This window comes from Carassius auratus, chromosome 14 (assembly GCF_003368295.1).
Source record: "Carassius auratus strain Wakin chromosome 14, ASM336829v1, whole genome shotgun sequence".
NCBI classification, from domain to species: Eukaryota; Metazoa; Chordata; class Actinopteri; order Cypriniformes; family Cyprinidae; genus Carassius; species Carassius auratus.
In genome coordinates this window covers 12,436,843-12,463,085 of record NC_039256.1, presented here as the reverse complement: position 1 = coordinate 12,463,085, position 26,243 = coordinate 12,436,843, and the positions used below count along the sequence as shown (strand labels likewise).

The following is a 26,243-nucleotide window of genomic DNA, read 5'->3' as shown; positions in this document are numbered from 1 at the left end:
AAATCTATATTGATCAACATTACCTGGAGAAAAAATGTGACTACCAGCTTATAGCCTACATAAGCATGTCTTTATTGATTCAGTCACATACAGTATTTAGTTGAACTCACTGTCAATTGTTTTTAACTTTTTGTTTTGGTCACACAAAGCATTACTGACATGGTAATAATAGGTATTAATAACATAAGTTAACTTTCACGCAATTCTGAATGACTAAATGTTTTGCAAGTAATGTTAATAGAAAGCTCCTTCATAGTTTTCTGGTCTTTATTATTATTATTATTATTATTATTATTATTATTATTATTATTATTATTATTATTATTTTATAATCAGAAAAAAAACTTATCATTACATCATACATCGTTCATGGAACACACACACAAACACACACACAATTTTAGGGTTACTGTTTAAATGAAACTTCAAAAGTAACATTCCCATAATGTTTGCAAAATGATCAAATGGAATGGTCCATTTCTAAACGGTATTTTTGTTAGCTGGGACCTTAATATTTTTGTGCGTTCAAGTAATGTTGGAAAGATCGTATTTGCAAGTTAGACACGCATGAAGGTCGCCACAAAGTCATAATTACGACTGGGAACCCCGACCAAAGACCGCACTTGACGTCGAACTTCACAAGAGGACTTAAACGTAACACATACTGTAGCGATAGTTCGGCATCAGGTTGTATTATCGTCTTCTGACCACTAGTCGTCGCCCTCTAACGCTTTAAAAACACGCTCTGTGTTTGTGTATATGGAGTCTGTCGCCCTCTATCGCCGAGCGCGTGTAACGCGTCAATTCAGCGCACGTGTGTTTCACACAGCTGGCGTCTCGCCGTTGGTTTTTGCGCACCGCACGAGACGCACCGCACGCAGAACGGAGCGGATTGACCGGTATACGGTCGGAACGGCGCCGCAGGATGAGCGTTTCTCCGAAGGAGCGCTGAAGGAGCAACACAGCCCGGTTCTGCCGTGAATCAGGTAAAGGAAAATCCGCTGCATGTTCTGACACTAAACAACGGGATCGAGTTCGCATTATTGAGTGTTTTGACCCAATACTGAACCAGGGATGTGATCAGATGTCCAGAAGCCATTGCTCCTGTGTTAGGACATGATTCAGTGTTTAGGATGTTCTGATGTGCTCACAGACGAATTAACTAGGAGTTGATGTTGTTTTGTGTTTTTGCACATTGTCTTTGTATGTAGCTCATGATTTGGTGATTTATAGTGGATGCATTTTATGAAAATTTAGTGTACATTAAGCTACTTTCTGTAAAAATATATGCGAGATGCAGTCACCTGAAGTAAACCATAGTGCATTTGATGTTTACTGTACTACTATCCATCTTCAGCATTCTTGTTACCTACTTTGAATGGCTTCAAACTGTTCTGAGCGAATAAAGTATCACATGATGGGGAAATTGCTTTATTTGGGTTAATTAAATGAAGTGTGTGTAAAACCTGATTTAGATGAACTGCACAGTGACAGTCACATGACAGTCATGTATGCTGGGATTTATTGTGCTCGGATCTTGCTTTCAAAGTTTACATATTTTTAGCAGAATCTGCTATTTTCTTTTTAAAAATGACCACGTTTCTTAAGAGTATAATAAGTCTTAAGAGTTAATAAGTGTATATATTTGTGTAAATTCAGTTGTTATTTTATCTTGTGGACTCTATGTACTGTAAATATTGTATGTGACATAGTCTACTAAAGTAAGTCCTAAATTTAAAAAAAAAAAAAAAAACTATTTTTATTGTCATTGATGAGATGTAGAACTAGATAAAAAGAGCTTGATTTCTAGTTTCTTTATTTCTCTTTCTTTATTTCTCAACTATTATTTAAGGGCTTCATATGTTTGATTATAGTTTTATAGTGTCATATTGAAATTGTTTGTTGTGAATCATCAATTAATCTACTGAATCAAATTGAATCATGAGTAGATTCTGACAGCAGTTTTTTCAAATCTATTTGACTGATTAAATCAAAAACCATTAAGTGAGTATTCTCTATAATAAGAGTGTGTGTGTGTGTGTGTGTGTTTGCACATGACCCATGAACTCCATCCACTTCACAGCTGTTGTGTGTGCAAAGTTTATTTTTAGCTGAACGGACGGAGGCCTGTTGTGTGTTTTGCGGGTCTTCGGAGCTGCAGTGAGGAGTTTATTGGTTGATTTGTCTAAGTACTGACTGATTGATTGTGTTTCCAGTAGAGTCAGAGTCAGAAAGATTCAGGCTGAAGCAGATACTTTGGGGCTGCATGATTAATTGAAGTAAAATGGAAATTATTAGGAAAATTAAGAAATTAAGGCTGCATTTTACATTATTATTATTATTATTATTAAACACTGGATTTGTTTTTTTTTTAAATATTACAAAAGTAAAAAACAGTTCCTTATTTTGTTTTTCTTTAGTAATTTTTATAATTTATATTTTAGTAGAAGTAGTAGTAATAATAATAATTATTACTATTATTGTATGTATTTTAAATAGTAGATTTTATTTTACAGTGAAATATTACAATAGTAAAACATTCTTATTTTGATTTTAGTGATGATCCTGATGTTGATGATTTTTGTTATTATTATTATTATTATTATTATTATTATTATTATTATTTTAAATACTAGATTTCATGTTCCAGTGAAATATTACAATAGTGAAAACAGTTTCTTAAATTGATTTTATTTAGTCATTTTTGTTGTTATTATTATTTATTAATTGGGTAAAAATCAAGATTGTGATGATAATATTTATCATTATTTTAAATACTAGATTTAATTTTAAAGTAAAATATTGATTACAATAGTGATTATTTTCTTATTTTCTCTTTAGAAATATTTATATCTTTATTTTAGTAGTAGGAATAATAATAATTTGTTGTTTTTATTATTATGATTATTGTTTTTAGTTTTTTTTGTAACAACATTGATATATAATCACGAAATTACAGGGTAAAATTGATCTTTTGTATTTTTTAATCACAGTCTTTTAATTGCAATCGCAAGTGTCAGAAAAATCATAATCTGCTTTTCTGTATTAAATTACAAATTGACTCCATTGTGCAAATTAGTTATAATTTTTATTCAGTTTGACAATTTTTTTACTTTTGATATTTTAACTGATGGAAGTACAAGACAAATCTACATAGTTTAGCCTCTTTTTAAGATAAAGCAGCTCATAAATCAAACATGTATGTGTGTTTATTGCTGCATCTCTTTCTTTATGTCTTCTAGTCTGTGCATTCATGTTTTTCCATCCGAACATTGAGCTGTTCTGAGAGGTGTTTAACCCTTAATATCACTGCTGCTTAATGAGAAACACAAACTACAGTCCTTTATTTATTCTGTCCTGAGGAGAGGCAGGTTGGCAGCTGTCGTTTGGCGGAGAATGATGGATTGTGGGTAATTTGACTCTGAAATCTTCATCTGTTCAGTGGGGCCTGATTTTGGATGATGTCATCACTCAAATCGTTTGCCCTCGAGGTGAACAGAAGGAACCACGACACACACACACACACACACACACACACACAAATTGGTTTACATTTTACTTTGAAACTAATTTCTCTCATTCATGACATGAATAAAGTCTTGCTTCCTCCCTGATTAAAAGTGTTCATTTCTGAAAGTTTCCATGTTTTGCCTGGAAACGCAGACTGAGCTCTGACTCTGAGTGGGGTCTGTGTGATGTGTCTTTGTGTCGATGCAGCACAGAACAGACATTAATCATTCTGTCGGGCAGGTGGAGAGAGAGGAAGTGAAGCAGAGAGGATCATGGGAGGACAGCAGCCCGTGCGCTGCTCATTCATCATGCAGTGCGTTGTGGGATATGTGAGGTCAGCGTGTGTAGAGCACACGGACGGCTGATGTCTCTCTCTCCCTCTGATAGATTCCCATCAGTGACACCAGGAATCTGTTGGTTTATTGTTATCGATGCTAATTATTTTGAAAATATTTTAAACAACTTAGTTGAAGGCTTTAAATGCCACTCAAAATAGCTTTTACAAGCACAGTTACAAATGTAGTAATACTCTTTTATTAGTAGGCTTAAAAAGCCTACTCTTTTTAAAGCCATGAGTATTTAGAGTCGCACATTGTGGGGAAAAGAATCCTAACTGCATTTTTGAATTAATTAATTTTTATTATTATTTTGTTACGATTTAAAAATCGTTTACAATTCACAATGTTTAAAGCTCTAGATATTCCCCCGAATTGTGATTTATATATAAATATGACTTCAGTAATAATAATAGTAATTATTATTATTATCATTGTTATTACTTCTACAATAATAATTAGTATTTTACACATTTTAATTATTATTGTTGTAGAATTTGATTTAATGATGATGGTGATATTAATAAAAATATTAACTTACTAACTTTAACCTTTTGCCTAAATTATCAAATAAGATTTCCTTTGTATTATTTAATTGTAAAATTACAATGAGTTATTTAAGGCAGTTACAATGAGAATATTTAATAATATTTAAGGCTTTTTTTAATAACTCAGCTTTCAAATATCAAGCCATCTGAGCTTTTACTCAAGTTCTAAAGCTTCTTTTTCCAAGTTTATGAAGACATTATGAGTTTTTAATTTATTTATTAATTTTCGTTGATCTGATTTCAGAAACACTTCGAATACCAAATGTGGTTCTCTTTCGCCTCTTCTTTTGCTCGAAAGTGCATGTTTTTCTTTTTATCTTGAAAGTGTAAATTAGCAAGACAACACACGTGCAAATGATAAACTTTAACTTTACTAATTTGTGAATCACATGCATGGTGAACCATAGAGCCTGGTTCATACTGATCACAGATCAGCTGCGATCCTTGGCACCCCATTCATTATTGTCACTACTGCAATGCTGCATCGCTGAGGTTGTCTAGTCAGCAACATTGCAGACGAATGCAACGAAATTCAAACCCAACAGGTCGGAGGTCACCAAACGTTAACTTTAGCGCTCGTCAGAAGAGCGTGATACTTTGCTTGTGTGTGTAGTCTCTGAATGCTAGAAGGGAACATGAAGTGTAGTGTGAGTGCACTCTCACATGAGACACTGATGGGGAGTGTGTGTGCTGGTCCCGGTCTCAGAGGTGTCAGACCACACCGTCGTTCTCGGGATCATGTTACATCATCTGACCCGTTACCAGCTCTCAGCCAATCCGTGATTTAGGTGAGAGGTCACAGGACACAGCTCATATCAGCGGCCGGCGGGTGTGAGGCGATCTGCTGTAACACACATCTCTCTGGACAGTCGCTTCTTCTCACCATATCATCTTGATGGTCTCCATACTTTAATAGTCATTTTATTGGTTTTATCATTTTTCTTTTTTTATTATCTATATAGTTTTATTATTTTATTATTACTATTTTTTATTTTACTATTTGTACTATTTTATTTTTTATTAGTTTTAGTTTTACTTATTTTAGTACTTCAGCATACAGTGAAATGTAGCCTTGGCTACTAGCTAAAACTACATGAGTGTTTTAAAAAAATAAAAAAAATAAATTATTAATTAATTTTTAATATATAAAAATATATACAAATAAATGTATAATATTTCAGTTCATTTTTATTTCAAATAAAAATGACAAAAAAGTTTATTTTGGAAAAGCTAGAAATGATTTGCTCTTGGATGCATTTCCTAGTGACACACAGAAACATGAGAAACACTTGTTTCTCATGAAATGTTGCAGAGCTGAGGTTAAACTGTTGTAGTTGCTTGTTTAGACTTTCATGTATAATTGATCTCTTTAAATAATGGATGACCAGTATTGCAGCACCTTCTCTCTCCAGCATGTACAGAAGACGTCACAGAAGACGTTTTGTTTCGGCATCATTGCTGTGTTTAGGAAAGATTTGCTCAGTAATGGTTTGAAATTAAAGAGTCTTTTGCTTTTAGGTCATTTTCCACCTCAGTGATTCAGTTTTCAAAACTAAACTGAGGCTACAAAGCAGTTCTACGGCAGAAACGCAGAGCGCTTCGGCTCTTAACGAAGGAGAACTCAATCACGTACAGTCAACACGTTTAATTAAGCGCTGCGTTGGTCTCGACGGGGCTCATTATCTCATATTGAACAGCACATCTCTGCTGAGGTCATTTCTGTGCTATAGCAGGCCCATGCGAGCAAAGGCCTTGCTATTTTTAAGTTTTTTAACTTTGTTATTTTTTTTGCTATCAAGGCTGTACTTATTTTATCAAAAATACAGTAAAAACAGTAAAATTCTGACAATATTATTAACATTTAAATTTACTGTTTTCTATGTGAATATATTTTCAAATGTAATTTATTACTATTATATAAAGTTGAATTTTCAGTTTCATTACTCCAGTCTTCAGTGTCACATGACCCTAATGATTATTAGCACCGTAATATTAATAGTCATATTATAATTTGGGTATTTAAGAATGCCTAGAGAGCATTTAGTAGAAATAGAAAACGTCTGTAGCATTATAAATGTCTTTACTGCCAATCAGTTTAATGCAGTTTATATTCAAAACCGATATAAATAATCAAGGTAAGATTCGATCTATAGAATATATTGCTTTACATGAGTGTGCTCTATATGCGAGTAAAGTGTTTTTTTTTTTTTGCAAAAAAATAATCAGGCATGTCATAATAAAAAAAAAAAATATACAAATCATTTTTGTCTGGTTAGTAATTTTCTGTGGCAAATGACAGCCATAGATGTACATTATTTATGTTTAATATATTTAAAAAAGAATGATTTTAGTGATAAGGCCATTGGTCAATTGTGCTAGTTGGTTATCATTTGATGTTGATAATGTTAAATAGATGGATATTGTCAGATTTACTGGCCTGATTAATATATAAGTCTATAAATAATGAGCCCTAATCTATTCTTAGATTCTAAATTGATTAAAATCATCTGTGTCACAACTGCAAAAGTGATTTGAAGACATGTAACAGTGTAGGTCTGATTGATTCAAGATTTTTTTTATTCGTCACATACAAAATTATATATAGCATATATAACCAGCAGTGAAATGTGAGATATGTGTGTTTATGTGTTGTGTCCTGACTGCTGCTGAATGATTAATGTGCTGGTTTGTGTGTGTGTTGATGTCCGTCTACTGTCTGTGGGATCAAACTCCATGTACAGTCTGTGACTCATTAGTGTGTTTCCCTGAATAATAATTGGGCTTCTTGACAGAACTGGTCATATGTCATCTCTACAGTCAGTGGAAGATCTGACCCACATGACCTGCTGTGACATCAAACATCAGCGATCCAAACCTCTGTAGTGTGCTTAGTGAGATTTTATCTTTTCATTTTCCAGTTTTTTTAGTGCGTTAAAGCTGCAGTCGGTAACTTTTGACGCTCTAGCGGTTAATAAACAGAACTGCTTGCGTCTAGCAGAAGAACAACGTAGCCGGAACTACTTCTCTCTGTTTATGTCTATGAAGAATCACAAAGGTACTGGGTTACTCCGCCGCGGTACCCCAGAAGCAATCTAAAATAGTCTGAATATAAACACTTATTATAGCTGCACCCTAGTGATTCAGGACAAGCTAAAAACACGGTTTGGAAAATGGATTCATGGTGTACTCGCTTATTATATACATTTTGTAAATTTTGAACACATAAAAAAAAGTTATGGACCGCAGCTCTGATTGGTTGTTTCTTACGGGGAGCGATGTATTTCTGCAAATGGCAATAGGACACTGGGAGGAGCCAGAGGAGCTTGATTTTTTCACAGATTATCTGTCTCATATTCTACTGTCAGGACATGACAGGTTTAACAAATATGTAAAAAATACATTTTTACAAAAGTTACCTACTGCAGCTTTAATCGCGAAATCAGTCTTGCTGATGAAAGTACTGCATCGGTCGTCTCACAGATCACTGAATCATAACAGCTCAGATGTTTTACAAGGCTACTGTACTGCTCTAAAACTCAAGTTGAGATTTAAGATAAAACCTTAATTAGATTTAAAGGTGAGTGTGTTTTGCCTGTGTTGTGAAAGTGCTCATTAGTTATAATTCTAGGGCACTGACAGGCGTTTGCTGTGATGTTCTGGATAGAATATTATGATTCATCAGCAGATCAGAATTTGAATTAGAACCATCAGAATTCCAATAGGAATTTTGAATGTGAGGAAGATTAATTTGTAGTGAAAATGAGTAAAAATAGAAATCTATTAACAGAAATTAAAAGTAATGGATAGATAGATAGACAGACAGACAGACAGACAGATAGATAGATAGTCAAAGATGATATTATATGTTATAGTCATAGATAGATAAATGGATAGATAGAGTTAAAGACGATATTATATGTTATAGTTATATTGACATCTTAGCGTGGCAGAAACATAAATTAAGTGATTACATGAGAAGGATTACGGATTGTAAAGTTGTACTCTTTTTATTATCTTACCTTAACTTTCCCTGTTTATTCATGTTTATTTTGTGCTGAGGCTGGTATTAATGTGGAGGAGATCATTAGTTCACGTGCACTTTGTGCTTCTGTGTCTGTTGAACTGAGATGCTACAGCGATCTGTCACGCTTTTAAACAGCGTCAAAATGCTTTGTTTCATAAAAGTACAAAAGCACAAAGCTTATTGCAATTTATTGGATGGGAGGTGCCCTAGAAACAGGCTAGACTAATCGATTCTTGGGATTTAAGCATCAATATACCATATTTTCCGTACTATAAGTCACACCTGAGTATATGTCGCATCAGTCAAAAAATACGCCATGACGAGGAAAAAAACATATATAAGTCGCACTGGACTATAAGTCACATTTTGTTTAGAACCAAGAACCAAGAGAAAACATTACCATCTACAGCTGCAAGAGGGCGCTCTACGTTTTTCAGTGTAGGCTACAGGAGCACTGAGCAGCATAGAGCGCCCTCTCGTGGCTGTAGATGGTAATGTTTTCTCTTGGTTCATGTCTCTTAATTCATTTCTCTTGGTTCATGTGAAATTAATTTTGATAAATAAGTCGAAAACTTGTAGTCCAGAAAATACGGTAATTGCGAAGGAGATGTGCTGCACTGCATTAAGCAAATGGTGGTCACACCAGATACTGACTGGTTTTCGGACCCCCCGGACCCCCCAGTACAGTAAAACTGCACAGTTTAGAGTGGCCTTTTATTGTGGCCAGCCTAAGACACACTAGGGTTGTGCACGGATAGTCTGTGCAGCTAGATAATCACACAAACATCTCCGGTTTCTCGATGAAAACGAGAGAAGTAAGAAAAAAAAAACTTTTTTGAACATTATCAGAACATTGCTTTCGAAGTGCTTCACAAAACGTATTCGCTTAGCAAACCGTCATTTGTGAGTCCCAACAACGTTTGTGTTGTCAGAGCGCATTTGATCCGCGGCCGGCCTTATTGTTAACAGACTAAGAAGCCGACTTTCCCCCGAGCACGTAAACATGCCAGTATTTCTTAACAAGAACATGTAAAACAATCCAAAAAAAGCAAAAAAGATTTGCTGACAGTTTAAAAGTTTCAAAGTTAAGTGTAGGCTACGTTCTACAATAGCCTAATTGCTGCAGGCTCCTTTACGTTTTTTTTTTACAACTTTTTTTTTTTTGCTTTTAATCTGTACTTTGTTTGTTTGCACGCATTGTTAAAGGTTTTTAGCTACAAAACAAGTTGTGTAATGTTCAAGCTTATTGTGTGTAAGCTTGTTCAAAATGACGGAAACATTAAATGTTGCTGAAAAATAACGTCTGTCTCATTAAACTTAATTTAAATAAACGAATATTCGCATATTCGTTTTTTTTTAGCTCAAATATTCGAATGTGATATTTGCGCAAAACGCCCATCCCTAAGACACACCTGTGCAATAATCCTGCTGTCTAATCAGCATCTTGATATGCCACACCTGTGAGGTGAGTGGATTATCTTGGCAAAGGAGGAGTGCTCACTAACTCAGATTTAGACAGGTTTGTGAACAATATTTGAGAGAAATAGGCATTTTGTGTACACAGAAAAAGTCTTAGAGCTTTGAGTTCAGCTCATGAAAAATGAAGACAAAAACAAAAGTGTTGTGTTTATAATTTTGTTCAGTGTAGTTACAAATGTAGCTAGATAGATTTCATGGAATGCATTGCCTATTTTAAATTCTTTTCAACTTCCTGTGTGTTTTAGACAATTCAGTTCTGAATCTTATATACAAACAAACTCTGTATCTGTTACAACAAAGGTCACATTTTGATAGCTTCACATTCTTTCATATGGTCATATTTTGATCTGCTAGCCTGCATGACCAAAGCAAGAACTCAGTATAGAAGTAAGAATCAAATTCAAACAGTGTCACACCTGCACAGAGCAACTGAAGTGATTATTGAGTTGCGGTTTAAGTGCTTTTAAAGTGTTGATTGCAATTGCTGCTAAACGCTGCGCTGAATGTGCCGCTCGCTCCCGTGTGTCATTGTGTTCAGCGCAAACCCACAAACCACAGAGCTGCCAAAAGTGATAAATGAGCGGCCGCTCTGCCCTTCAGGTCTCTATTGGCCGTCTCAAGGGGATTCTGCATGGTTTGTTCCTCTTGCATATCCAATAACATAAACATGCTTGTGTTGGTTGGTTCGTGTGGGTCGATGTGGTTGAGTTAAGAGTGTGAGGAGTGTTGTACATGGCCTGAGGTGTTACTGTTCATTTTCTCATCATGCATTTGTCACTCATGATTGTGTTTCCCGCTGATGTCTGATAACCTCGTGCTCTTGAGCTGCTCTCGGGGGTCCTGCTTCAATCATTTACCCACCCATGACTTCCTAATAAAAGTCTTTTATGTTCTGAATCTGTCACAGTTAGAATGAGGTTATGAGGCAGAATATGAGCCACAGAAATGTTGGTGTGTTTGCAGAAGAAAAGATTCATCCGTTTCATATTTAATGGGAAGAGAGAGAAGAATTGAGATGTTGCCGCATAATAGGAATTGAAAACACACATTAATGAAATTGGCTTGTGTGGATCGAGTTTTAGAATCTGCTGAGAGAATTCTAGAATCATAGTTCTCTAGAGATCTAGAATTTAGAATTTTTGACTTCTTATCAGGGATTTTAGGACATCGTCCACATTGCATTCCCAGATTTTTGATTCATCAAAATTAATCAAGGGTTTCCCTTACAATTTGAAGGTCCTGTTAATTTAATGTAATTTTTTAATAATCATTTTAGATTTCTTTTCTGTACTGTAATTTGGCTCCAAATCGCAGGTCAAAATTGTAATTTTGATCCCCCTCTACAAAATACTCCATAAATATTCATCAATGACATTTTATATTTTGGATATCTTCTTCATTTGTATATTTATTTCAACAGAAAAAAATGATTGTAAATCAATTTTAGATGTAAACCTCTGGTTGAGTTGAAATTAATCAACCCATTCCAGGTGTGCAGGCTGACTTTTTGGTCTAAAATTACTTGAAGTTTTATCACTTAAAGTTAAGGCTAGTCTCAAAGCACAAGGTCACATTGTTTTGTCACATTGTTTAAATAGATTCTGGCCTTGGAATTACAGTAGAATTTTCATTTGGAAGTCTAAAATTCTTTAAATGAGAATTTCTGTTGTGAGTTCCTGAGTTTTTGAAAGGAGTTCTAGAATTTCTGCTCAGGTTTCCGGGCCTCCATTCTTTGTCTCTGTTTCCACGGAGAGCGAGTTGGTGTCAGCGCAGGGCTTCTTGAGGATTCGCTGTGACCCCGAGGGTTCGGCTGGCCCCTTTCACAATGGGTCGACCCGTTACAGAGTCCCAGCACTGCTTTTGTTGGCACACTCATATATCAAACGCATTCTCCTGCCAGCGGCTCCAACAATGCTTCTCGAGGGTCGTTTCTGTCCTCAAACGCTCACATGCTTGCATCAAAGACCCAGTTCTGCGATGTCGACACGTACAAGTGATGTGAAATAAGAACAAACCCCCTCCTGAGTGTCACCAAACAACTTTTGCACTCGTTCTCTTTCCTTCTGTCTGTCTGTATGTGCAGCAGGGCTGACGAAAATCATAGTTTAACTATATAATTGACATTAAAATGCTTATTTTACTTTTCATAAATTTATTTTATACATTTTATTTAATAGTAACAATAATAATGATTATGATAATGTTTTGATAATTATTTTCCTTAATACTAAAATTTTTACTACAGTTAAAATTGCAGTATTTATATATGTATTTTAAGAAAAAATACATATTTTTTCTTATTTTTTACAGTCAAATATTACAAAAGTAATTTATTTGTAAAATGTAATTGATTAATAATTGATTAATAATTTATATATATATATATATTTTTTTTTGCAGTATATTTAACTAATTATTTTGCATATCTGTCTATTTTGGAGAATGCTAATGCATACTAGTGACCACAGCATTTGTTTTCTTCATCTCTCTTTAGTTTTACCTTCTCGATGAATTCATGGATGAATCTGATGTGTATTTTTACACCGGCAGAAAATCAGGACACAATTTCATGGCTCTGTTGCAGCACTTCTCGTTCAAAGGCGCTGTGAAATCTATGCAAATTCAGCCCAAATAGTTCCTGAAACCCAAGAGAACAAACCCATCGGCCCACAGTGACCCATCAGCATCCAGAACTGCTGAACTCCTGCTGCGTGTGTCTGAACGCACCGCTGAAAATCCTCTTCAGCACATAAATACAAAACTGCTCTGTGTGTGTGTGTGTTTCACTATCAACTACACACACTCCTTTGATTTATTGTCTTGCAAGAAAAATCTGTGAGGACATGAAAAAAAATTGTCTCTAGGTTACGTATGTAACCCTAGTTCCTTGAGGGAACGAGACGCTGCATCGAACAACGCTTTGGGGAATGCGTTTAGCGTGAGCGACTCTGAATATCATAACCAATCTGTCTTCTAGAAGAGCGTGACGTCACAGGCGGGGTGACGTAAGTGACCAGGAAGCTATAAAGGCACAAGCCGCGCAGCTGGCTTCAGCTTCGAGTTCCAGCAAGCGCCGGCAGGGGTGCCGGGGGTATGGCCTTGAGACGCAGCGTCTCGTTCCCTCGAGGAACTAGGGTTACATACGTAACCTAGAGACGTTCCTCTTCAGGAACTCGAGCTGCGTCGAACAACGCTTTGGGGAACGAGTACCAACGCTGCCAGTCTACCAAACCCCTGCCTAGTGTGTATCCGAAGAGCACAGCTTAGGACGAGAGGACTGAAGTGCCTGGAGTGACTGGCATGTCTAAGCCATAGAATCTTGCAAAAGTAGGTGGTGTGGTCCACCCTGCAGCATTGCAGATGTCCAGCATTTACCCACCTGCTAGAAAAACCTTGGAGGCCGCCATACCCTGTGTAGAGTGAGCCTTGGGCTCTCGACAGCGGGGGACGACCAGAGGACTCAAAGTGGCAGACCGGGCACAGACCGTGTATTCCCACTCGTGATGAACACACAGTCTGAAACGCGATCTGGATTCATTCTTTCAGATGTCTTGTCTTAGCTTTGCTCTTTGACTATTGCTTACTCTTTGAGGAGCTAATAGTGACAAACAACAACAAATAAGACTGACCAGACAGAATGACACGCACACACAGAGCGCTTGCTGAAAACGCAGAAGCTGAAGCCAGCTGTAGGGCTCGTGCCTTTATAGCTTCCTGGTCGCTTACGTCACCTCGCCCGTGACGTCACGGTCTTCTATAAGACAGATTGGATATGATATTCAGAGTCGCTCACGCTAAACGCATTCCCCAAAGCGTTGTTCGACGCAGCTCGAGTTCCTGAAGAGGAACTTTTTATTCAGATGTTTTTTGTTTTTTTTTTGGTCTGTTTTGTTTATTGATAATCAGTTTGTCATTTTTAAACCAAGGCATGTTATTAATATTTGTCATACTATAATATTGATCATTTATTCAGTTTGGTGTAATTTATACACATATATCTGACCACAGAGTGCAGCAATTGACCAATCACAATTAAGTATTCAATAAAAGTGTAAATAAATATAAATTGAATAGACATTTATGCTTTTTCCAATTCAGGCCTGGCTGCATTTTTTTTTTTTGGGGGGGGGGGGGGTCATATTGTTTTTATTATCAACAACCATGATAATATTAATAATAACATATTTAACTGTAAAATAAAATTATTCTAAAAAAATACTGTTATTTTCATTATTATTAAAATTAAACAAAATAAAATTATATTGTGATATTCACTGTAGAAAACACTATTATTATTATATAAATTTTGATTCTCCCTTGTAAATATTTATGTCTTTCAGGTGTGCTGGTGTCCACTGGGATACTGTAGTGATGATTATCTGTCAGTCACAGCAGAGCCGGCCCCAAGCAACAGTTCGCGACCAATCAAAAGTGGACAAGAGGGCGGTGTCAGTTTGATTGACAGACGAGACATCCATTCAAATTCTGAGCCCCGCCCCCTCCCTTCAGCCCAGCGATGGTCACATAGAAGCACAGACACATTTCTTTTGCACTAATTTTACATCCCAGTCATGTAGACTGAACTGGTTTTCCTTCCTTCAGCTGTTTGTTTGTATTTGTTTGTGTGATGCTCGGCGTGCTCCGCCTGCGCCGTCTCGTTCGCCAGGTGCCACTACAGACCAGCTTCATCTTCCTCTTCCTCCTGTGCATCCTCAGCGTCTTCCTCTCTTCCTACTTCCTGTTCATCGTTAAACGAGAGCTGGAACCATCACTCGCAGCAGGACGTGCGGCCGATGACCTGTACGTGACCCCATCTCGGCCCCTCCTCTTCCTGTCTGGAGGGGGTGGGACCCTGTCGTCTGATGGCTCTCGGACGGATCCGGTCGTGCTGGTGTTCGTGGAGAGTCCGTACTCGCAGCTCGGACAAGAGATCGTGGCCATCCTGGAGTCGGCGAGGTTTCGCTACCAGATGGAAATCTCTCCTGGGAAAGGAGACATGCCCACATTAATGGACGGAAAGCGGGGCCGCTTTGTGCTTATTGTGTACGAAAACATCCTGAAGTATGTGAACATGGACGCCTGGAACAGGGATTTACTGGACAGATACTGTATCGAGTTTGGAGTGGGAATGATTGGCTTCTTTAAGGTGAGCGCCTCTATATCACTCCTTCAGCTCTGAGTCTGAATTACCAACTTCTTACTGGGAAAAGTACACTGCCATAAGCAGTGAGGTTTGTAATACCTGGAGAAAGTGATCCAGTAGTCTCAAAACAGCAGACAGCAGACAGGGCAAAAATGCCACCTCACAGTCACCCAGTCGCCCTGCTGCGAGGGCTCTATGACCGGAACCGAACAATGTACAGGACTCCCTGAGCTAGTCGCACCCAAAGCCGATTCTAAGGCCCTCACACTCTTACTGTCCTCAATTAAAGTTTGGATGCATGTCTAGTTCTATAATCTTCTCTGTCAGCTTAACTATTTCCCTGCATTTATCACATGTGAGACTCTCGTCACTGACAGACAGAGATAAACTATACATGGGGCAAGCAGTGCAAACAACAATAGCAGGAGAAGCCATTACTCCCCTTGATTGATGAATGACTCACACTTACCGCTGTTGTTTGACGAGCTTGTGAAAAACGAAGTGAGAGAGAAAAGAAAACCTTAATAGATGTGAATAGAAACGTAAATGGAAACAATCGCACTGCACTCGCGGTTTAAGTTTAAAGTGAATTATCAAATTAGCCAGATTAGATTGATAGATAATATCAGACTTTAGACTTCAATTATTAGACCTTAACATGTGTTAGACTTATAACGTCTCATTTAAGTGAACTTAAAACAATCTTTACGTAAACCCATTATAATCAATGTCATATTTACCTGTGCCCTTCAGGAGAAATACACAGGAACTGAATAAAGTTATCAAAACTAAATTCTAAATTAGATATAAATTAATCCTTATAGCTATAAAAGTGATTGATTTCCTCTTTTTTTCTTTTCTTTGATGAACAGTCATCACAGCAGCTGGTTATTAGGTTGTTTTGGCTGCTATTTCTTTTACAGCTGTGGATGTGTTTATGACTCGTTATTACGACGGATCTGGTATGTACAGCGTTTCTAATGTTCATGTTTTTTATGTGTACTGCTTACACAAATGTAGCAAATACAGTCTTTATAAGCTTTTCATTGAAAAACAGCGATCTGTCGTCGATGCTTGAGGCTTAGATCTTTATAATGATACATAGATTGTCAAGATTAAATTTGTCCTGTTTCATTTAATCTATTCAAAATCACTGACACGTGTGAGTTGAGAGACTGTCGTGGGCTGCTCCAGGACAGTTTTGAAAACCATTTCTGAGACATGTCTTTAAATGTGTATCTCGTAACATATTACAATCATTTAAGGTGCCATTCACATGTTGTGTCTTTTGCGCGCTCAAGTTCATTATTTCAAATGCAGACGTTCATAATGGAAGCAATATGTGAACGGCTACTAAGGCACCTTTAACCCGTGGTGTTCATAATTTGGTTAATCAGACAGTGTTCGTAGGTCTGGTGGACCCGCTGCAGTTTTGGATATTTAATTCAACACAATCAGAAATGATAAGTTACAGTACTAATAGATGTGCTCTCTCTCTCTCTCTCTCTCTCTCTCTTTCTCTCTCTAACACACACACACATACTAATAGCAGGCCCAAACAATAGGAGGACAGAGTAAAGGTATACAGAATCCTAAAAACCTGAACATCCTCTATGTAATACAAGTATGTGTGTGGTTGGGGTTACAGTGTGTGGTCATTGAAAATTTGTTCTGATAAATATTCTTCATAGAAAATGAGCCGAGTTGCTGAGTGTGCATCTGAAACGTCTCCCATTTAATGTGGTCGTAAAGATGTTCTGTGACTAAATAAATGCACTTTGTTGTAAAAAAAAGACAGAAAGACAGAAGCAGCAGTTTTGAGTGTTGGCCAACCCTAGCCCCGCCCATGCATTAAATGCATTAAATATTTTAATTAGGGCTGGTAATTTAACTTGTTAATTAGATTGATTATGGAGTAGAAATAACACATTAAAATTAATGCATTTGATGCACTTGCCCCGCCTCAGACCTATGTGGATCATCTGCCATTTCATACAGTCGACTGATGACTAATATGAGGCAGAGCAACAACTTATTGCGGGATGGAGCCTAGAAACTGTCTCTAAAATTCAAGATATGGGGCAAAACGCTCGTTTGAGATTGTGTCTCATATTTACATCACATAGTTAAGAAATATTGACGAGCTAAGTGCAGTATCACACTAGCGCAAATATGATACTCATCTTATACAACAGTTCATTAAGAAGTTAATATTGTGTTATTTTAGACACATTGTCTGTTTTGCTTAATTTTGCCAACCAAAATATAAAGACAAATCAGAACTGTTCATCTCTGAGCAACCCACAGTGCCATTTCATTTCTTAATCCATGCTTTGAACGAATTTGGTGAATCATTTGCATGTTGTACCATTGGCCATAGTCGGGTTGGCTTTGAAGTGGCACAGACCGATCGGTGTATGACATCAGAGTACCGCGAGAGCGATTCAAAAGCACAAGGAGTCGTCTGCTCTCTAAGCTCTCGCGGTTCTTTGATGTCACACACCGATCGGGTCTGATGGTGACGACCCGCTTCAGGTGGAACAAGCCTAACGCTTCAATGAACCATTCATAAAGAACCATTTACTTCACTCCTGAATGAATCAGCCATTTGAATGAATCAAACGAATGAATAAATGACTCGATGACTTAATCATTAAGACACTTACCACCACTTACTGGTAGTTTTAGTTTATTATTTAGAGTATCATTTCAATAAAGAAATAATTTCATATTTTCATAGTGCTAATAATAAAATTAAGAAAATAAATTATTAAAGTTATAGTTCACCCAACCAAAAAATGACAATTCTGTCATCATTTACTCACATGGTCCAAAAGAGTAGGCTTTATGTAATACATTTTATCAAACAAAATATTTCTTGTTGAACCTACTTTTTGTAATCTCTGTTTGGTGCTCTGTTTTGATGCTCTGTCTCAGATTACTTTAAATTATTTTTTGGGAATAATTTCTCCAAATTTGATGTGCGATTAATTCAATTAATTAATCACCACATCATGTAATTAATTTGATTAAAAATTTTAAGTGCTTATCAGCCCTAATTTTAATGCGTTAAACTAAAAAAAATGTACCGCCTGTGTGGAAACGCTATATTGCTATTGCTGTTCTTTAAGCGCCACCTGCTGTCAGAAAGTGAATTTTCCTTTTCATCAGAATCAGAAAGAGGTTTATCACCAAGTCTGTTTACACAAGGAATCTTTCCTGGTGTCAGGAGCTTCCAGTACAGATAGTAGCCTGCAGACATAGGCTACAGATAATTAAGGTAATAAGACACTAATAATAAAGAGTAATAATAATAAAATATTTATTCAGCTTCTGTCATCATCAGGTGTTTTGTGCAGTTGCTTCATGTTGCAGATTTTTGTTTTTGTTTTGTTTGCTTAAGGTTAGTTTGAGCAGTAACGGAGTAAAATAAAAGATAATAATGATTCACATCTATATTTTTTAACTTGAGCCAGTGAAAAATATATAAACTTGCCCTATTGGCTGAATTAATTAAACATTTTTTTCAGTGTACTCTGCTGCTTGGATGTTTGTGAACCCTTTAGAATTGTCTGTATTTCTGTATAAATATAACCCAAGAAATCATTAGATTTTCAGGTCTGGAAAGTTGACAAAGAGAACCCAGTCAAACAAATGAGATGAAAATATATACTTAGTCATTTATTTATTCAGGAAAATAATCCAATATTACAAATCTGTGAGTGGCAGAAGTATGTGTATCTCTAGGATTAGCTGATGATTTGAAGGTGAAATTAGAGTCCATTCGTTCAAAGGGGTTTTTAATCAGTGAGATGTCTATCAGGTGTCAGTGTGTGCCCTGTTTTATTTGAAGAACAGGGATCTATCAAAGTTTGTGGAAGTGTATCATGGCACAAACAAATGAGATCTCTGAGGACTCCAGAAAAAGAGTTGCTGTTGCTCATCAGGCTAGAAAAGTTTTCAAAGCCATCAATAGAAAGTTTCAACTCTACCAATCCACAGACAGACAGACTGTGTACGAATGGAGGAAATTCATTACCCCCGTTACCCTCCTCAGGAGTGCTCCACCAACAAAGATCAATCTAAAAGCAAGACGTGTAAAAGTCCACTAGGTTTCAAAGGACTGCAGGCTAACATCCAAGTAACTAAAGGTCTTTCTCACACTGGCTTATGTTAATGTTTAGGAGTCCATCATCAGGAGAACACTGAACAACCATGATATTCATGGAGGAGCCGCAAGAAGAAAGCCACTGCTCTCAAAAAAATAAAAAATAACAAAATAAAATTGCTCTGGAGAAAGAAAACACTGCATTCCAGCATTAGAACCTTATCCCATCTGTGAAACATGGTGGTGGTAGTATCATGGTTTGGGGCTGTTTTGCATCTGATCCAGAATGGCTTGCCATCATTGATGGAACAATGAATTCTGAATTATACCAGCAAATTCTGAAGGAAGATGTCAGGACATACAGTACAGATCAAAAGTGTAGTAAAATTGTAGATTCACATTGAAGGCATCAAAACTATGAATTAACACATGTGGAATTATATATGGAATTATATACATAACAAAAAAGTGTGAAACAACTGAAAATATGTCATATTGTAGGTTCTTCAAAGTAGCCACCTTTTGCTTTGATTACTGCTTTGCACACTCTTGGCTTTCTCTTGATGAGCTTCAAGAGGTAGTCACCTGAAATGGTCTTCAACAGTCTTGAAGGAGTTCCCCGAGAGATGCTTAGCACTTGTTGACCCTTTTCCCTTCTGTCTGCGGTCCAGCTCACCCCTAAACCATCTGGATTGGGTTCAGGTCCGGTGACTGTGGAGGCCAGGTCATCTGGTGCAGCGCCCCATCACTCTCCTTCTTGGTCAAATAGCCCTTGATGCCTTCAGTGTGACTCTACAATTTTCATAGTCATGAAAATAAAGAAAACTCTTCGAATGAGAAGGTGTGTCCAAACTTTTGGTCTGTACTGTATGTCCAAGAGCTGAATCTCAAGAGAAAGTGGGTCATGCAGTAAGACAAACCCAAGCTTCACAGCTTCACACTTGAAGTGCTTCTATACTAAGGAGCTAAAACTCCTCAAGATGCAGGACAGCAGTTACAATAAACTTTACCTGCTCCAATAGCTGCAAAATGGAGTCACACCAGATACTGAAAACAAAGATTCAGATACTTTAGCCACTCACAAATATTTAACACTGGATCTTTTTCTTAATAAATAAATGACAAAGTATATATTTTTGTCTCCTTTGTTTGATTGGATTCTCTTTCAGGATTTGTGTGAAAATTTTTGGGTAATATTTATGCAGAAATTCTAAAGGGTTCACATACTTTCAAGCAGGACTGTGTAAGTGTGTATTTTATGTATGTATTTATTCCTATTTCTTTTTTATAATTGTATTGTTAATTTTATTCTGTTTTGTCACTTGCTCATTGATGGAGACAGATGTGTGTCAGAATGCTGTAGTTATGAATTTGACAAGCAGAGACTAACCAGTAAACCAGGAAGAGGCATTCTTTTCTTGATAGCATTGCTCTTTTCTTTAGACTTTATTTTTTGAGCATCTTGCTGTGCAGCTTTATGGTAAGTGGTCCGAGATATCGAGTATGAATATCCTACATCAGACTCTGGATGGAGTGCAACTTGCGTGTCAGATTGTGTGATGTCACTTCCTGTCTGTCCCCTCAGGCCAATGAGAACAGTCTGCTGAGTGCGCAGCTGAAAGGATTCCCGCTGTTCCTTCACTCCAACCTGCGCCTGAAGGACTGTAGCGTCAACCCCAAATCCCCTCTGCTGCACGTCACACGAGCAGGACAGGTCAGCTCATGCTGCAGCGCTCATCCGCTCAAATTTTACCAAGACTTCAGGACCCCAAGCCTAGAATTTGTTTTCTTTCTTACTGATTTTTTTCCTTCTGGTTTTTTTTTCTGTAAAAACTTATATCTATCTCAAAAATGTTTTCTTTTAAAAACATTTTCTCTCCTCATCAAGTTTAATTAAAATTTCCCTTTTTAAAAATGTTGTCTTTTCAAAAACCTCTCTTCAAAAATGTTTTTTTTCTCTCCCTTCAAACATTTTTTTTCTCTCTTCCAAAACATATCTTTCCAAAACATTACCTTTTCAAAGCTTTTTGTCTTCAAAAACATTTTTGTTTTCAAAACTCTTCAAAATTATTTCTCTCTTCTGAAACTTTTTTCAAAACTATTTCTTCTCTCTTCAAAATAATTTATTTCTCTCTTCAAATGTTATTTTTTTTAATCTTCAAACTGTTTTTTCTCTGTTTCAAAACATATATTTTCAAAACATTACCTTTTCTAAGCTTTTGTGTCTTTTTTATTATTATTTATTTTCAAAACATTTTTCCTCTCTTCAAATACCTTTTTTTAAATTTTTTTAAAACTTTTTCCTGTCTTCAAAAATGTGTTTTTTCTCTCTTCTGAAAAAACAAAACAATTTGGAGAGTAATGAAACATTTATTTTAAGGGAAAAAGATCAGAGACAAAAGATCTACTATTACAATTTCTACACACCTTGATTTTTATATATATATATATTGTGGTTCATGGATTCTGTACAAACCTGTCTCCCAAATAAAGCATTTTTTTTTCTCTGTATGTCTCAGGTGTTTAGCGGTCCTCTCCCTGGGGACAACTGGACCGTCTTCCTGTCCAATCACTCCACCTACGAGCCGGTTCTGCTGGCTAAAACCCGTTCGGCTGAGAGCACTGGACTCACGCACACATCTGTGGTTCAGGACCTCGGGCTTCATGACGGGATCCAGAGGGTTTTGTTCGGACACAGTCTCTCCTTCTGGCTTCACAAGCTGGTGTTTGTGGACGCACTGTCCTTCCTCACCGCTAAGAGACTGTCTCTGTCCCTGGAGCGCTTCATACTGGTGGACATCGATGATATCTTTGTGGGAAAGGAAGGGACCAGGATGAAAGTGGCAGATGTGAAGGTGCGTTAAAGAGATACAGCGATTGTTTTGGGATTTTTGCCATGGTTATTTAAAGAAACTTTGCAAAGTAAAGAAACTGGGGGAAAATAGATGTGTTTGAGAAATCACAAGGTTTTTATTTATGTTTTGAATACAATATATATACAGTATATATGTGTGTGTGTAAAAATTTCATGAAAACGATATTTCACATCAAAGGGGAAAAATAAGAAATTATATGATGTATTAAGATAATTAAGTTTGTTTTTAAGGCCGTTTTGATGACAAACTCAATGCCATTATGATGCATCCAGGTATATTATTATTATTAATACAGTAGTTGGAGTCTAATGAGAATCATCACTGAAAATCATTCGTTTTTTTCACCGTTTATAGCTTACTGTCCCAGATTTTTGTCAGCTGAAAACCTTTGATGACAATTTCTTGAAATCGCTGAGATCTTAAGTTGATATTTCAAAATAATTTTAAAACAATACATTTGCATGTTCACAATTCTCTGATGTCAGCAAATAGTCATGTGGCATGCAGGGTAACAAATAAAATATTTACAATTTTAATTAAGTATTTTCATTTTAATAATTTAGTTTACATTAACATATATATATATATATATATATATATATATATATATATATATATATATATATATATATATATATAATCAATAAAAAAAAATTTTTTTAATTGTATTTTTATTTATGTTTTTGTGCCACACTAATGTATAATAGTGACGCAAGTATCATGATATACCATGAATAATGCCACAATGCAAGATTTTTTTTTTTTTTTAAATGCTTAAAATTCTTTGTGTTAAACATAATTGTCGTCTCCCCTTTAAATGTGACCTAAACATGTTTATGACAGAAGTCATAATAAATAACAGAATCAGCATAAAATCATCAATAAAGTCTTATTAGTGGTCACTGCTGTGTGCTCCATGTCTTCTGGAGTTATTCTGTGACTGTATGTGAGAATCAGACACAACTTACACTTTAATCTCTCATGAAAATTTTGTAATTTGTGTCCGTTCAGATGGAAGCGGTTCAGATGGAGTGTGTGTGTGTGTGTGTGCTGTAGTTTATCTTCAGAGATGTCTTCTAGATGTCTACATGTCTTCATATGGAACTCACCATTTCATGAATTATGTTTAGACGTGTGAATATCGTGAATAGTGTGTGTGTATCTTCTCAGGCGTTGGTTGAAACCCAGAATGAGCTGCGCAGGTCGATTCCAGATTTCACTTTTAACCTGGGCTTCTCAGGGAAGTTCTTCCACGCAGGTGAGTGAAAACCACACAAGATCAGCTTTTGAGGAGTCTTGAATTTATGCCATTTTGCCGTATATACACCCATTTTATTTGCGTTGAGAAATCTTAAAACCGAAACCCCTTTTTTAAACGCTACGTGTATGTGAACGACTGTGTCAGGTACTGAGGAGGAGGATCGGGGAGATGATCTGCTGCTGTCGTGTGTTGATGAGTTCTGGTGGTTTCCTCACATGTGGAGTCACATGCAGCCGCACCGCTTCCATAACCAGAGTGTGTTAGCAGAGCAGATGATGCTGAACCGCCGCTTCGCAGAGGTCAGACACGCACACACACACACACACACACACAGGTCTGGAGAGATGTTTCACTGGTGTCTGTCCTGTAGGATCACTCCATCCCGACTCACCTGGGTTACGCGGTGGCTCCTCATCACTCCGGAGTGTATCCCGTCCACATCCAGCTGTACGAGGCTTGGAAGCGCGTGTGGGACATCAGGGTGACCAGCACTGAGGAGTATCCACACCTCAAACCCGCGCGATTCAGACGCGGATTCATCCACCGCGGCATCAGAGTGAGTGTGTGTGTGTGTGTGTTCGCTTGAATAGCTGTTAAAACAAAACTGTAACGGATGACGCTTTTTGTCAAACATTTGTCACATTTTGTCCCCTAACAGTCTGATCTCTTAAATCAGTCATGAAGCGTTTACACTCTGCTTATTCATATAAATGAATGTTTATCCTTTATCCAGACCGGACAAATGACCTGCAAAACACTTAAAGGAAAAATAGGATGGTGTGCATCAATAATTATTTTGTAATTTGTCAAATAATTCTGAAATAATTGTTTTAGCATTATTTTATAATGAATAATCACTTTATTGAACTATTTATGAAAGATTATTGCATGTTTTTTTTTATAATTATTGTACAAAATATGAAATAAAAAATAATTAAAAAATAAAGAAATAACTAACATAATTACATCATTTCCATAAAATAATATTGAACTATTAAAATAACAAAATAATATAGAATAACTATAAAATGTTACATAAAAAAAGGGCTTTCCAGTGCTTATCGGTGCAGATAGTTCTTTTGGAATAATAACATAATCATTTTGTAATCATAAAATAATGCAATGAAATACATTTTTATTTTTTGATAATTTTGAAATAATATATATTATGAAATTAACAGTTATAAATTATATAAATTATTTCATAATTGCTTTATAGTTAAAGTAATCATGATATATTAAATGTGTCATTTCATAAAAAATATAATTTTGTAATTACTGTAAAATAATTATTGAATATTATTCAAATCTAAAATTAAAATAATGGAGTTCCACTCTATTCATAACCAGTTATTCTACATAAATACTGCTTAGAGAAATACATCTGACTGGAATAATATGATCGTCACCTCGCACTACTCAAATGTTTTTTTATGAAAATAAATGCACCACATCTGATTGGACGGCTGCCTCTGACTAACCACAGCAGCTGAAATATTTTATATTCTAATGCATTCAGAGTTCAGATCAGATCTGCAGATGCGCAGCTCCCATGCGACTCTATGGAAATGAATGACTTTCAGTCCATTCCCTATCATTTGTGAGACCTTTAAAAATCAGCGCTCAAGACGCTGTCTGTCAGAGACGGTGGAAGTGCAGCTTTTTAGGCACTATAGGAACAGAGGCTCGTCCCGTAACAGTCAAAGCTGTTCCTCTCACGCACAACCAACAGTTAACAACATCAGCCCTGAATTAAGAGTGAAAACTGTCCCTCCGACTCATTCCCGTTTGATTTTGAGCTGATTAATATCCCGCTCGCTCTCTTTCATCGATTCTCTAACGAGTTTGAGCTCCTGATTTCAGTGTGAGATGTTATGAATATTACATTAGCTCACATCTATTTATTTCCAGAGAGACAGGCGCTGTCCCGGAGCCCATGAGAACAATGTGTGTGTGTGTGTGTGTGTGTGTGTGTGTGTGTGTGTTTTGCTCAGGTTTTGCCCAGGCAGACGTGCGGTCTGTTCACACACACCATCTTTCATAAGGAGTACCCCGGCGGGCCGCAGGAGCTGGAGCGCATCATTGACGGAGGGGAGCTGTTCCTCACTGTCCTGCTCAATCCAGTCAGTCCCTCTTTAAAGGGTTTTTGTGTTTTGTTGTTTTTTTTTTTCAATCAGAGAAACTATTGATCGGAATAATATTAAATGATAAATAATTATAAATTATAAAAATAACTGAAATTATTATGCAGTTATAAAAATTATTATTTTAATATTTATATTTTATAATTATGATATGATCTAAAATCTAAAATTATTATTACTAACTGTAAAATAATTATGAAATATTGCAAATAAAAGAATTCAATAATTGTTTCAGGCTTTATTATTATTTGCCGGCTGTTCGAAAGGATCAAGATTTGAAAAAAAGTTGATGTTGCAATCAAGACCTCTTTTTAATAAATGAAATTAGGGAAGGATAATATTGAATAATTGTATTTTTTATAGATCAATGAAACCAATATTAATAATCAACACTATTTACCTATTTGTATTTCTGTATGTAGAGTGAATGATGAATTAATATTTATCCAGGCAAAACATTTGGAAGGAATACATCCAGAGCTTATCAATGCAATTGATTATTTTGTAATTGTAAAATAATTTTTTTTATGCAATTATTATTTTATACAGTAATTATGAAATATGTAATGTAAAATGAATTCTGAATTAATAAATCATAAATTACGCTATATTTTTATTAATGGTAAATTTTTACCGTAATTGTTTCATAATTATTTTATATTTTATATAATTTAATAAAATTAATAAAAATAATAGTAAATATAAATCAGTTACGAAACAATGGTTTCAGACTTCTATTTATTGTATTTATTGTAATGGTATTTAATTGGCTGAAGTGTGGTTGTTTCTCAGATTAGCATCTTCATGACGCACCT

General features: G+C 36.1%; 1 protein-coding gene across 1 annotated transcript in view; it reads left to right on the top strand.

Annotated features, from left to right (window-relative positions):
- Positions 1-805: 805 nt before the first annotated feature.
- The window catches only part of ndst1a (N-deacetylase/N-sulfotransferase (heparan glucosaminyl) 1a), a 30,686-nt gene continuing 5,248 nt past the window's right edge, over positions 806-26,243 (top strand). The window contains exons 1-9 of the mRNA XM_026280025.1: positions 806-986; positions 14,237-15,042; positions 20,733-20,861; positions 21,667-22,002; positions 23,194-23,281; positions 23,429-23,583; positions 23,655-23,840; positions 25,279-25,407; positions 26,221-26,243. The exon at positions 26,221-26,243 is cut by the window's right edge and continues 160 nt beyond it. Coding sequence (XP_026135810.1) covers positions 14,524-15,042; positions 20,733-20,861; positions 21,667-22,002; positions 23,194-23,281; positions 23,429-23,583; positions 23,655-23,840; positions 25,279-25,407; positions 26,221-26,243 — 1,565 coding nt within the window. The 5' untranslated portion in view covers positions 806-986; positions 14,237-14,523. The remainder of the gene's footprint in view (positions 987-14,236; positions 15,043-20,732; positions 20,862-21,666; positions 22,003-23,193; positions 23,282-23,428; positions 23,584-23,654; positions 23,841-25,278; positions 25,408-26,220) is intronic.